This window comes from Eutrema salsugineum, unplaced genomic scaffold, assembly GCF_000478725.1.
Source record: "Eutrema salsugineum unplaced genomic scaffold, Eutsalg1_0 scaffold_11, whole genome shotgun sequence".
NCBI classification, from domain to species: domain Eukaryota; kingdom Viridiplantae; phylum Streptophyta; class Magnoliopsida; order Brassicales; family Brassicaceae; genus Eutrema; species Eutrema salsugineum.
The window spans coordinates 6,015,229-6,030,021 of NW_006256901.1; the positions used below are offsets into that span (position 1 = coordinate 6,015,229).

The window sequence follows — 14,793 nt, forward strand, 5'->3', positions numbered from 1 at the left end:
CCATCTGCCACCCATTGCGGAAGAGCAAACTTAATCCTAGATCGGTTTCCCTCGCGATCGGCCACTCCTACGGGATACTAATGGGCACAGTTTATGCAAAGAAGCAAACTCTAACCCAAGATTAAAAGAATCAACAAAACTATGTAGTGAGAGATTTCAATTGATCAGATGAATTTTTAATTCGATCAGATGAATCTTTAATAAAGATTTTGGTGGATTTTAAAGAGTCATGAACATTTGTCAAATCTTCAAGAGTTTTGTTGGATTTGTAAACAGTTGCAAAGAAATTTTGTAGATTTAACAAATAGATTTAATACGACAGACTTTGAGAATCCAAAGGATATAAGTAGGATTTTAAAAATCATGATTTATGAGTTAAATCATAAAGAATCCTTATCCCAATAACACTCTATTATAGCAGAATCATAGAATCATTAAAATACAAAGCTAATTGATTTGTCTAATGGAAGAATAAAAGCTAATTGATTTGTCGAATGGAAGAATAAAAACATAGAAGGATAAAAAGATGGGAAAGACAAAGATGATCATTAAGAAGAAGAGAGAGGGAGAGAATTAGAAGAATAAAAACCGGTATAAGAAAACAAAGAAAAACTCTAAGACCAAAAAAAAATCGTAAGAAAAGAAGAAGACGATGAAGGAAGATAAAGAAGAAGTCGAAGATGATGAAGTAAAAGAAAGATCGGAAGGTGAAGGAGAAGGTTACAAATCAGAAGAAGAAGAAGACAATGCATGAAAAGGAAGAAGAGAACCCGGAAGAATAATAACCTAGATAAGAAAAAGACGAAGAATAAGTAAAGTTGAAAGATATAGAAGAGGAATAAAAAAAAGTAAAAATCCAAAATAGATGAAGAAGAAGTTGAAAAACACGATATGACAAAGAATAAATAAATAAATCACCAGAAAAGTAATAAGAAGACAGATGAGACGAAGATGTTGAAGTAGAAAAAGGCGAAGTAGAAATAGAAGTGGAAGATAATTGGATAGAACACGAATTGGAAGAAGGATAAGACAGAGAAAAATAAACACGGATGAAGAAAAAAATACTAAAAAGGCCAGAAGATGAAAAATAAGAAGTTGTAGAAGGTAAAAATGAAGAATGAGACAAAGAAAAACCATAAAGAAGTCATAGAATATGAAGAAGACAACAATAATGAAGAAAAGAACTAAGATGAAGAAATAATATTAAGAAGAAGAGGCCGGAGAAGACGTAAATGATGAAGAAGTTAAATTCTATGACAAAAAGATGAAGAAAAAAGGAAGCAGAAGAATACAACGGGAAAAAGATGAAAAAAAATAAGAAGAGAAAAAAGAGTCATAATTTAACGATTTTTTATTATTAAATATTTTTAATCAGGGATAACATATATTGAATAATAGTTTTTATATATAATAAAAAAACTATGATGTAGTCTATATAGTATATTTTTAATGCATTATTGTTTTCAAATTTAGATCTACAGTTTTAATAAGTGATTTCGTACTTGCTTAGGAGAAATATAAGAACCGATAAGAAAGAGAAACAATTCTGGCGAAACAGTAAGAGAGTTCCGACGATGAAGAGAGATAGTCGTTTGTAATTACAATGTTTGAGACAACAAAACATTATTTATTAAATTATCGAGCAATATGAATTTCATTTGTCGATGATACGACCACATATGAGAAAAACTGCGTACAATCATATATAGATGAAGATACGGATTGAGTGTGTGTAAAAAACTTTCATATAAGCAATAAATTTTGTTGTTGCTGATGAACATGAAGCATTTTTAGTGTCTTATTAATACTGTTGCCAGAAAACATTTCATTTCAAAACAATAAGTATACTTTGAGAGAAATGAGTAATCAAAACTCTAGATACTTTTTATGTTATCGTATAATATATTTGATTTTTAGCGAATGAATTAACTGACTTGAGAATCGAAATGAAATTTGATGAGAAGAATAGTTAAAAAAACTTATTGGTCTATTTGGATAATAGCTACTGAAAAATTTAATTGAAAAAAATAATCAGAAGAAGAAGTCGGAGAAAAAAAACTAATACATAGTAGATGAAGTGGAAGATAATGATATTTTCTAATCAGAATTTTTTTTCTTGATGTGCCGCCTAATGGATTATTCGTACCATTGATAAATATATATATTTTTTAGCTATGAAGATAATGATATTTATGATTAAGATCTTCTTCTCAATGTGCCGCCCAATGGATCATTCCTTCAAGCTGAACTTCTTGACATGACATGAAAGAAGATAAAATTTCTTAAAATTATACTTACCAATATTCGATTTTTACAAATTTTGTAATTAGTTTTGTATACATCGCGTGTCCGCGCTTGGCGCGGATCCCCACCTAGTTTGACATTAAAATTTATTAAAAAAACTATATGGCACAGTAATTAATTAGATTTATTGGAGATAATACATATTGAACAAACATTTGACTGGAACGTAATCTATATGTCTAGTTGAAGGCCCACAATTTTACAGGCAGAATCAATTAAACATATTAGACATAATTGATGTATTGGACATGTTATATATGGACCTCTCCCGTAAATATATATGTAATCATAAAAAAAAAATTCTCAAGACACCAAAAATTACGATCTGCAAATATATGTTCTTGAGCTTTGGTTTTTTTTTTGTCAAATGTTCTTGTGATTTGTTTAATGCATATAAATTACATTATTAAAATAAATACATAATATATTAATAAATAGTTGAAATATTATTATATAATTAAAATGCATCTATGACAATGATAATATGCCTCAAAATATAGTTGTAATATAATTATACTTTACATTATGTATATATATTAAATTTGTAAATTATGCAAATATATATACATAGTAGTGTAGGATAATATCTTAAAATATAAGATATGATAATGTAAATGGCTGTTATGGGAGTGTGTTACCACTATGTGTACTTTTGAGTTATCTAATGTAAAAAAAAAAGACTTTTGTGTTTTAATTACCAAAAGACATACTTTTCTACTATTTGGAGAAGACAAATGACTGTTTTAACCATTTTGCTTACTTATCTATATTATTTCTTTATTTAATATTATATTAATATCACACACTTCCCATAATTGTTTGTTGTTATTTATCTATTATTTAAAAAATAATCGAATAATTATTTTGACACTATAAATTATATAATTTTTTCTTAATACTTTGATACCCATTTTATATTTTTTAACTTAATTTTTTTTGTCGTTTAGTATAAACACATATGTATCCATATAGTAGCGTCCACGTGGACACAAATATATGGATATCTATGCAATTATATAGATATATATGTATATACATACGTATCCATATAGTAGCGTACACGTGAATACACAATATATGGATATATATATATATGTATATCTACGTACATAAAGTATAAATGGATATAACTATATAGATACACACATATATATATATGCATATCTACATGCATATATTATAGATGGATCTAACTATATAAATATATGTGTATATTTACATGTGTATCTATATAGTTACATATATATAGGTGGATCCCGTGTGATTTAATGTGTGAAAACTGATAAATTAAGATGGATCTCATGCGATTTAGTGTGTAGAAGTTGATGAGTGAATTTAAGTGGGTATTGTACGTTTTGGTAAGATAAAAGAAAAAAAAGGGTAAAAAGTTTAAAAATAAGAGCAAAATAAGATAAGTCCACCTGATTCAGAAAGTGTCTTTTTAGCAATTACACTTTCAGAAAATGCACCTAGTGGTAATATTCTCCTGTTATGGTCTAAAATGGTATAATTGTAATTATTCTAGTAATTATAAACTATTTTTAATATAATTATGAGAAGCTCTCTGAGCTTAACATCTCAGTATGACACAATTGTAAATCACACATGACACAAAGGTTCTTTTTAATGTGTTTTTGTAAATTAATAATAAAAAATATTGCACTTTATAATATATATATATAAATTAATTTATTTTGTAAACATTTAAAACACTTAAAATTTGCCTAGATTCCGATTAGGAGTTTTAGACGCTAGGCGTTGTATTACTGTCTGCCTAGTGCCTACCGTTTTCTTGAACACTGAATTTAACAATTTTAATGATATTGATATTTGAAGCTTTTTGTTAGACAAAATCGGTAAATATTTTTTTTTTTTGGAAACAAAACCAACAAAAAAAACTGAATTTTATCTAGTAAAACTAATCTCTAAATTAGAAAGAGAACTGAAAAATAAAACAAAAATGCAAAAGCCAATCGGTAAGCCAAAATAGATAATTAAACTTTTAGGCAAGCCATACAAATTTGAAAGAAAATGACCAAATTAATGAAGGAAGTTAACAGAAATCAAAAAGAAGAAACTGAATCTTTTATTTTATTTAACCTTTGTCTATAATCTTTTCACGAACACACGCGACCAGCAAAACTACGAGAAGAAGATTACACCTCAACATAAAACCTTAACCATTTTGGTAAACAATTTTTTTTGTTTTTTTGTTTAAAATTAGGTGTCCAAATTAATCTTATGAAAGCTAGTGTGACGGACAACGCGCCTCTGAAGTAACGTGTAGCTTACGCGCTAAATTATTGGGAGCATGGAAGCGCGTGCGGATAAGAACCGAAGAACCTTCTGCAAGAATATTATTGGGATTCGATGTGGCTCGAAGCTCGAGGACAGGTCTCAAGCTCTTAAAGGCTAGACGCACTACGCTTTCTTGTTCACGTGCTGCACGTGACCAGTTAAGCGTATGTTTACAATTTACGAACGAAAGCGATTAAGAGGAGCAAAGTCATTTGAGGAGACAGGTGTCGGCGACGGTGAGGATGCATTGTATATTCTGTGCTCGCTAATGTAGATGATTTGTCTCCGTAACCCAAGATATATAATGTGTTATGGGCCGGCTATGGCCCGCTAAGATTTAATCGAGTTGTAATGATTTATATTGTCTTGGGTCTACACTAGATTTTGGCGGTGATACCAAAAAAAAAGTCTAACAATAACATAAACAATACATAAAATGGATCTAATACTCCATTTATAAAGAACAAGATTAAGATTTCAAAATTTGATGTGAAGAATCTTGGAAACTTATTATGAGAGACTCAATTTGCCAAACATTGACAATATCTTAGAAGGGTTATCTTCAAAAGATGTTAAAAATATCTAACTTGGAACAAGCTAAATCAATGCATATTCCATATTTAAGGCTTTTTTTCCGCATGGTTAACCCACTATTGCAAATTATGAAAACAATTACATAGATACTCTTTTTTTTTAAATGAACAAACTTATCTGCCTACAATGAACTAGATACGCGGAAGATTTCACATGCACCTATGATGGACAGTTTTATCTTTGAACATACGCAACCATCATGCTGGAATAAGTTTATCTCAAGATCCTCTGGTACTCAAAACTCCAAACCATATATTGTTGAAGCATTAATGAATCTTTGATAAACCACTAGGCCATGGAGATTCCATTTTTTAAGGGTGCAATTTCAAGAACATTTTAATTGAACAAATAAATGCCTTATCAAAATGAAATGGGAAGTTCAATGCATTTCTTGATAGAAACAAGACCTGATTTGGCATATATCATATTGGTTTGATCAGAAAATTTATGATTAACACTAAGAAAAAGCGGTAGGCCTGATCCTCCTAATACTACTAGGCCAATTATTGTCAATGTCACATGAAGCTTCATTTGTATTGTTATTAGTATTTCTTGCTTTCTTATTATGCATTCTTAGAAAGCTATCTCCTGACTTATTAACTAGTGTAATTTGACATTTGTGTTCCCTTTATTTTAAATACTCATGATTGGCACAATTTTATTTTTCTTTTTATTTTTGAAATACAATGTGTTTTGTGCAAACCGTTCAGGTAATCGCATCGGTTCTATAAGCCAGCTCATGTCCTAAACGTAATTCAAGAATAGAAATTAGTTTCAATTCACTTAATAACAAGATTTAAGAACGAAATGATCACAGGTCAGGGACAACAGAAGACTCAATGCTTCACAAGTTGTTATCTAACAAGAGTGTGCCCCTACGGTTAATATACTGGTAGTCCAAAAGACACTCAAACCCGAATCAAACGGGCAAAACATGGACCTCAAGTCTACCACAAGCTCATCCTCCACGCAAATGAGCACCGAGTTCACCAAACTGATCATCGGCTTCTACAGTGTCGTCTGAGAGACGGACTGCGTCAAGCTTCTGCTTCAGGATATCTATGGCGTTCAGTACCAGCTGCGAAGCCTTCACTGCACCTGTTGATTCAACAGTGAATATAAAACTGTCATCTTTCGGATGGATCTCAATGAGCCCCGGTTTCCCCATGGCTTCAGCTTTCTTAATCACCTCTTCATCGTAAGTGTATGCTTCCGGATCAACCACCACAACCTAAAGAAGCAAAGTATCAAAACAACAATGGTGATGATAGCAAAAGATGATGGTAAAATGCTGCAGTGATCTTTAATTTGATAGCTAATAAAATTCAACAATAAACTGTAAACGAAATGGCATACAAGCTTTTTGATATGTGGTGCACTTTCGAAGTCAACTAAAGTGACTTATATTGTAGTAGGAAGAACAAGAAATATAAAAAATCAAGGTAGACACCGAACCACCAACATGAAATCTCAAATACAAATCCCACTGGTACTTCAGGTAATCTATCCTTTTGCTTCTAACTCCACTTTCCTGACATTTATGGCATCTGTTCCATTGGCATTTCATACAATTTGCAGCGAGTCTACATAGATTTCAATTTGGTACTAAAAGTCTAGCTGTTGTTTTTGATTCATTCAGCTGACTTAAGAAATTACCCTCATAACATCACAAACCAATGTGATTATTTGGTACTAGAGAGCCAAGTAGTGAAATCTAACAGAAAGATAAAGTACAAAATAACCTCAACGCACTAAACACCTAGAGAAAATTCATACACCAAGATCATATATTTCAAAGCATGGAAAAGCCATAAGCTATAAACTCGTAAAGAGGCAACTCTTCCACAATGTCTAAACTAACCTGTCTAGTGACTGGATCAATGCCAAAGACTTTGGTCGGGCTGCTCTCAATCAAGTCAATTTTTTCGTCTTCTGTCAAAGTATCCATCATATCTTCATTAATGTTGATGTCAGGCTCATACATAAACGTAACAGTAGATGCAGGAGACCATTTTGCATGATCTTTCCCAATTCCTTTCCTAGCTATCGCTCTAAGCTTCAATTCTTGTCCCCGGCGCAGCTTCACTATGATAATTCCCCTGAAATGAAACCAAAATAAACAGTCAGGAACCAATAGAGTAAGCTAAAAACAAAAGTCACCAAATAACCAAATTAAAAGATCTAAACAACCAAGAGTCAAACACAAGTGCATCAAAAATCATAAAGGAAGTATTTTTCATCCGTGGATTATTCTGAAATTGTCAGAAAAACGGCGAAAAGATTTTTTTTTATCAGGGTAATGAGGCTAAATCTATAAAACAGTAACCCTTTTAAGCAGTGCCCTAATCTCTAAATTTTCCACTTGACAAAATGATTATCAATTTATCACATTCCTGCATTTAAACAACTTGAAAAAATGATGAAAATGAGATACCTTTGCTCGCTTGAATCAGTTCCAGACGAATCGAGAGTGAAATCGACAGGAGTGACAGTAGGATCAGTACTGTAAAGATCCCTACTAGTGACATCTAGGGTTTGGTCAGTGACACATTTAGCTTGTAGACGAAACTCAACAGAGCAGAACTCACACTGTCCATCTCCATCACAAGAATCGCAATCTCGGGACAAGCGCATGCTCATAGCGCGTTCGCTAGTGAGAGGGATGAGACCTAATCGATGAGCGATGAACTCGTCGTTGAGCACAGATGAGTTAATGTCGATTTCGACGAGATCGATTGCAACGGTTGGGACCTCGGAGATCATAACGCGACGGAGAGCGTTGGCCATTGATACATCGGTCTCACGAAGCTCGAACTTGGCGTAGTCATCTTTAAGCTCACGGATTTTGACCTTTGGGAATCTTTGGTAAGAGGCACCAGTGTCCATCTCAAAGCTCGGAGCTTTCTGACTCCTCTGGAACTTTTTTAGGGTTTTAGCTTTGATGAAACCAGAGGGTTTCTTAACTTTATTCGTCGAAGAAGAAGAAGTCTGCGAGTGGTAAAGATGTACAGATCAGTGGTTTAAGTTGGGCTTTTCGGCCTGTTGTATTTTTTCTTTGATAGTTGTGGCTTTGGGCCTGGTGTTTTGCTTTCCCGTTTTTTTTATTCTCTTACCCGTTACTTGTCCTTTGAAAAAACAAGGACTTGTCTTGTCGTTGCCAAATTGAGTAACAAATAACAATCATTTACATCACATGCATTAGCATCGGCAAGAACTTCCTGGTACTCAATGACATCTCTCTCATTCAGGCCCGGCCTTGAAGGCAGGCGAGGGAGGCGACCGCCGCGGGCATCTACTCTAAAAAAACATATTTTTTATGGTATCCATTATAAAAGGGCATATTTTTGTTTTAAAAAAAAATTATCAGAGATCAAACTCTAGTTTCTCTCGAGTCCAGGTTTGAACCGTTCCAAAAGTATAAACAAATTTTTAGAGTTTTGTTTGATATAAAAAACTAATATCGGCCATCAATGATAGTTTGAAAAAATCAAATTTGGAGGTTTCTTTAAAAAATGGTACACATTCAGATATAAATGGTGATGATCTTATGGAACTGAAAATTATTTGAGTATCAATACCAGATGATGTTCATATGCCTATTGAAGTGCTTAATTTTTTTAAAAAAATGGAAGGTTATTGTCAAAACACAGAAATTGCTTATCGAATAATTACAAACCCTAAGTCTTGTTATAGCCCAAAAAACCCGACTCTCAAACCCACTAAATAAAAGAAAACCTAAATCTAGCTCAATAAAAAACTGTACCGTCCCCCACACCCTCCTAAGTGATTAATCCGCGTCCACCTATGACCTGTTACATTCCTCAGCTCACTTTAGCAAAACCTCTTTAGTTATCTTTATCATCAGAAAACAACAAAAATGGGGTTAGCTTTGTTATCAATTGAGACAGCTATAGTTGAAAAACTCGACTACGACATATTAATGAACGATTTTACACAAAAAAATGAAAGAAGATCTATATTTCAACAATAAACTATATGTTTTATTGGATTTTTTTTTTTACAAACCGTTTATGAAATTTGAAATTGTTTTATAATATTTTTGTTTTATTTTTTTATTATTTTCATTTTGAAACAAATATAAAATGACATATTTAAAAAAGTTAGACGCGGGCATCCAAATTGATCGGTCCGACACTGCTCTCATTGACAGCCTTATCTCAGTGACGCAAGTTGTCGACCCTCGCCTTAGTCACCCCTCTCGACAATGCAAGGAGACATCAAAAAATTTGTATAGTTCTCATCAAATCCCTCACATAGACTCACATACACATCCTCCAATTCTAGTAGAAAACAAATTCTCAGTTCCTAATCAATGCATATTGTTTATTCACTTACAAAGGAAACCCTTAAGAAGTCCTTCTTGCCTTCGTCTTCTTCCATCCAAATCAAGGGATCTACCTCACCGGTTTCCACTAGGACAACATGCTCTTCACTTAAATCAAATAAATAGAAAAAAATTTATAATTGAGTTTATTAAGATAAGTTTTGTTTGTTTCATTAGAACATCAATTGGCACAATTAGTAGTGAAGCTTCTCATTATAAAAGAGGTAGTTTTAAATCTTGGATTCAAAAATTTTCTTGCTATTATTTCTTTTTCCCAGAAGTACGTTATTTTAAAATTTACTAAAAATACATGATTTAAAAAAGTTGGTAGCGCCGACTCAAGATTTTTAGGGTTTTTAAGCTAAAAATATTTGGGCCTTTAAACAAAAAAAAAATAGAAGACTTTTTCTGATTTTGAACTATTTTTTAACATAATATTTTTTCCTCCTTTCTATTATTTTTTTTAGAAATTTGGTTACAGAAATAAATAATATGCAGTAGAACCTCTATAAATTAATACTCGATAAATTAAAAATTACCATAAAATAATAAATTTTGCTGGTCCCAAATGGGACCAATGTAAAAATTCATCAAAGTTGATAAGATAATAATTTTTTTTTTAAAACTCCTATGTAAATATATAGTCCAAAAAAAATACAAATTAATAATTATATAAATTTTGCAAATATATGTAAATATAATATACTAGAATATGACTAATGTGTTTGTTTCACTTAAAGTTGAAATCTCATTGGATTTCATCTCTCTTATTATTATATCAGTAGCTCTTATTGTTGTTTAACGATATGCATTCAAAATTTATGATACATTTTTGATGTGATAATTGATTTCCTTACCTGTAAATATTTTTAAATATATTATAGTGTTATCTTCAATTTTATCATCAATAATATAGATAATATCATACTTTTTATTATAAATTTTAAACTTATGAACATGTATATTCCTACATGGATAATCTAATCTGCTATTAAAAACTATTCTATTGTGATAATTATAATTATTAATCATAATTAGTATTAAGAGATTCCGTTAAAATTTTAAATATAATATTATTTGGAATTTATTTTTAAAAAAATCATAGGTGAAAACTAAATTTCTTTATAAATTAATAATTACTAATTTATATATAAATTAACATCACGAGAAATTAATAAAATATTATGATCTTGAAATTATTAATTTAAGATATTTTACTGTAAATGTAATGGTTGACAATGGTTGACACTTTAGGAGTAAAAAATTGAGTTAAATTGACTATTTCTTTCAATTTCTTTAAAAGTTAACTAGTTGTGTTACATTTATGTTTCTCTAAATTATATTGGACTCCACCAAAAAAGTGGGAAATAAACTTAGTTCTACTAGAATTCGTTTTTCTACAATAAAGAAAAGTAAAACATTAGAAAAAGGCCTAATTACTCTATTTTCTTTCATTATCATTATTCTTTTTATTCATCACATTTTCTCACTCACAACCATTTGCCCCCATTAAAAAAAATACATATCAAAACCTTTTAAAAATAAAAAATTGGGCCTCAAATATCATAGGTCCCAGGGTAGTCGCACCGTTCGCCTTCATAGTTGAGGAATGAGCTAGTACTACATGTAGGAGAAGTGCAAAAAATGGGGATAAATGGAAGAACTTGTGAGGAAGCAACAATGAATTGACATAGTGGTTAAGCTATTGGGTTACCAATAACATAGGGGTCTTGGAAGTTACGGATTTGATTCACTTTGGGAGGAGTCTGCTCTCCAAAGCATAGTTAAATTACATGGTTTGGGCTTCGTCCTGTGGTATACAGGTCTTTGGGCCCAAAACCTCTAAATCATTAAAAAAACATAATTTGTGAGGAAAAAAATACTGATAGAAAATAAAAAAATAAAGGAAAAGAAAATGGATAAACTATATTCGTTCATAAATAGTGTTAATGATACTTTTGCAAATATAAAATACAATGACATTCGTTGTTATAATTTTTCTATGTAAACCTCAAAATTAGTTTTGCACTTTTGGATCAAAGGTTTTGAACAATGACAAAGAAAATGTTAGAGAGAATTACCAGTTAGTTAGATATGATAAAATCAGACTTTACGCAATTACACTAAAGAACATTTAACATTGAAACTGACCAAAAATAAATAACTAGGATATAAAAGCGTGGACACAAACAAAAATAAAATCACAATTGTGATTTGTAAGATTAAGAAAACATCTCGTGAAAATATGGTTTTATTTCATGATATTTTTATTAGGAAAGAAACTGCCATAGATAAAGGGTACATTTATGAAGATCAACGGATCAATATTTTTTAATTAATAACAACAACAATATTCAGGTTCTGAAGGAGATTGAGAGCGACATCCTCCTGCCGCGTACCCTGATGATAAGCAGTCCACATTGCACTCATATGTATTGTATGAAGCCATGCATTTATTGAAGCATTTTAGGCCGTTCGTGACTTTAATCTCTGTCCATATACAGAAATTCCACATTCATATAACGTACTAAATTACAATTTCAAAAACTCATATTATTTTTACAATTTCTCACATTTCTCCATGTTGTTTTATTTTAAATTATATGATTAAAATTATTAATTGCAATAACTATTATATTAAAATAAAACAGACCTAATATCATGGCGTTTTGGGTGTACAACGAAACATCCAATATAACTACAAGAACAAAAATTGCTAAAATTTTTGCGTAACTCATTTTCTTTTTGTTTATTTTTTGTATTAAGTCTATTGAAGATAACAAAATAATCTTGAAATTTTCAGATCTTGAATAAGCCAATTTATAAAACTCTTAATTTTGGACTAAACACATAAATAACTATTATATTTTGTTGACCAAGAAAAAATCCATTATTTTATTTCCTTCAAAATGTTAATATTTACACGACTTTCTCTATAATTACCTTTGATATCTTACACATTTGTGAACATCATATTTTAGGTAAGAATAAATTGATTAGTATTAAAATTTAGAGAAAATTTGGAAAAATACCCTTAAAATAGTTTAGATTTTGAAAACTACACTATTTTAATATATTTTTTAAACTACACTTATTTATATATGAAATGACTAGATTAACTTAAATAAAATATGATCATAATTTTAATTTTACATTATAAATTTTATTAAAATAATAAAAAATAAATAACAATTTACAGTATTTTGTAAATTTGTTCTCAACACATTAACCAGAAAAACTATCTTTCTTTCGTGTAATTTTCAACTAATCAAAGTTCTATATTTCTTGAATCAACATCGATCTAAATTTGCAGCCGTCTAGTTTAAAAGATTTTGTTTTATCAAAAAAAAAATTGATCTAATATACCATGAATTTGTTTGTCTGTTGAGAACATGCAGCAGCTTGAGAGTCAATAATCATTAAGGAAAAAAAAAGATTCATGATTTATATTTGTGATCAAATGTTCAGGGTAAATGATTACGACTTCACATTTGTAAATACATATACTGATATAATATAAACATTAGAACGGTAACATATGTGACATTCCAAATGACTTCATGCATATATTCACTGAAGGCTGCTTCTGAATTATTATCATCAACTGTTGAAATTCCAGAGCACTGAATTGTACGATGAAACCATTTTAGGTGTTGTGTTCATAGAACACTAATCAAATTAGTTTCTGTAGAGATAAATACTTCAATGTTTTATAGATGTATCCAATTATAAATTTTAAAATACCAATTAATTTGGGTATATTTATCTCCGAAAAGAATAATCCTAACATGATAATTAAATTTGGTCAAAAAAAACTTTGTACATATATTAAAGTGTAGTTTTCAAAACATTTAATAAACAATGTATTTTTCAAATTTAAAAACCTAAATAGTGTCTTTTGCCAATTATCCCTAAAATTTAATTGATTATTTTTGTATATGGTATCATATTCATTTATTTTGCAAAGTTCCTTTGGTCTAATGGTATAATTAATATGACTAATCCCTTCACAAAGGAAAAAATAATAATTAATATGCCTAGATCAACAACATATATATTTTTTTACCAAAGGAACTTTTGTTTGAAACTAAAAAAGTTGGTCAATCTTTCTTTTTACATTTTTTGGAAAATTATTTTTGAAGTTTAAAAATATATATGAAAATATATATAGAAAAACTTTTTTTTTTAAATTCTAAAACTCAGGGTTGGCTCCGGCGTTTATTAGTAAAACGGATGTGAACCACTGTTTTAGATCTAACATCTCCAATTCAAAAATACATTATATCATCATCGTTTGACTTCACAACTATTGCGTCATCGCTTTTCCTACTGCTAGATTCAGATGGCTTCTTCATGAATTTCATGTTCATTGGAATCTCAGGATATTTAGCAAACGAGGTGAATGTCACACACATATTTACCGAGGTTTTATTTCTAGAGTACCCAACGAAATTTTTGAGCTGACGATCATTGGTGATACTCACTGGTGGAGAACCCACAGTATCAATCAAATCACTAGATAGATAACTAAACTTAACTTTGCAAGAGTGATATTTGATTCAACAACAACTAACCTAGCTCGTTTTCCTTCATTAGCCACAAAAATCCACTTCTTATCTGTCTTGGATTTCCATAAACCACAAGTGACATAGAAATGTAGCATGTTAAACATAGAGAAAATCTGCTTATCAATGGAATAGAAGAAGAAGATAGTGATGATAGCAAAAAAAAGAAACAAAAAACATAAAACAAAAGCTAAAAACCTAAAAAAAATATTAAATATTTTTCGGAAATATTCAGTTCTGGCCAATTTTTCTAGATTTTCTCAGATTCTAGTAGAATTCGTATTCTACATTAATGTAGAATAAAGACTGTATGTAGAAGACTTATTCTACAATAACGTAGAACCTAGTCTAATAAGTAGAAATGATATTCTATGAGAATGTAGAATACATTGTATTCAATAGAACTTGTTTTCTATTTACATGTGGAATATAGTGTATTTGTAGAACTTATATTCTACCATAATGTAGAATATAGTGTAACACATAGAATATGTTTTTCACCAATTGGTAGAATGTTTAAAGACCTATATAAAACGAATTCTACAGCTTGTAGAATAATGAGAGAGAACAAGAAATCAAATTCTACGTAAATGTAGAACATAGAACATGCATTCTCTATTACGTAGAACGTATTTTAAAAATATTGTTTAAATATTTTTTTTCCTTAAATGATTTCCGAGAATATTT

The 14,793-nt window shown here is 30.2% G+C and overlaps 2 protein-coding genes across 2 annotated transcripts; both read right to left on the reverse strand.

Annotated features, from left to right (window-relative positions):
- Window positions 1-5,950: 5,950 nt before the first annotated feature.
- Window positions 5,951-8,155, reverse strand: LOC18025887 (DNA-directed RNA polymerases II, IV and V subunit 3). The gene is made up of 3 exons (XM_024160698.1): window positions 7,631-8,155; window positions 7,058-7,295; window positions 5,951-6,427 (listed from the first exon to the last, which is right to left on the reverse strand). The coding sequence occupies exons 1-3, from the start codon at window positions 8,080-8,082 to the stop codon at window positions 6,155-6,157; spliced, it is 963 nt and encodes a 320-aa protein (XP_024016466.1). The 5' UTR covers window positions 8,083-8,155; the 3' UTR covers window positions 5,951-6,154.
- Window positions 8,156-11,876: 3,721 nt separating this feature from the next.
- On the reverse strand, window positions 11,877-12,279 carry LOC18025888 (defensin-like protein 50). The gene is made up of 2 exons (XM_006409495.1): window positions 12,195-12,279; window positions 11,877-12,031 (listed from the first exon to the last, which is right to left on the reverse strand). Exons 1-2 carry the CDS (start codon window positions 12,277-12,279, stop codon window positions 11,877-11,879), a joined length of 240 nt encoding a protein of 79 aa, XP_006409558.1.
- Between the last annotated feature and the right edge of the window lie 2,514 nt (window positions 12,280-14,793).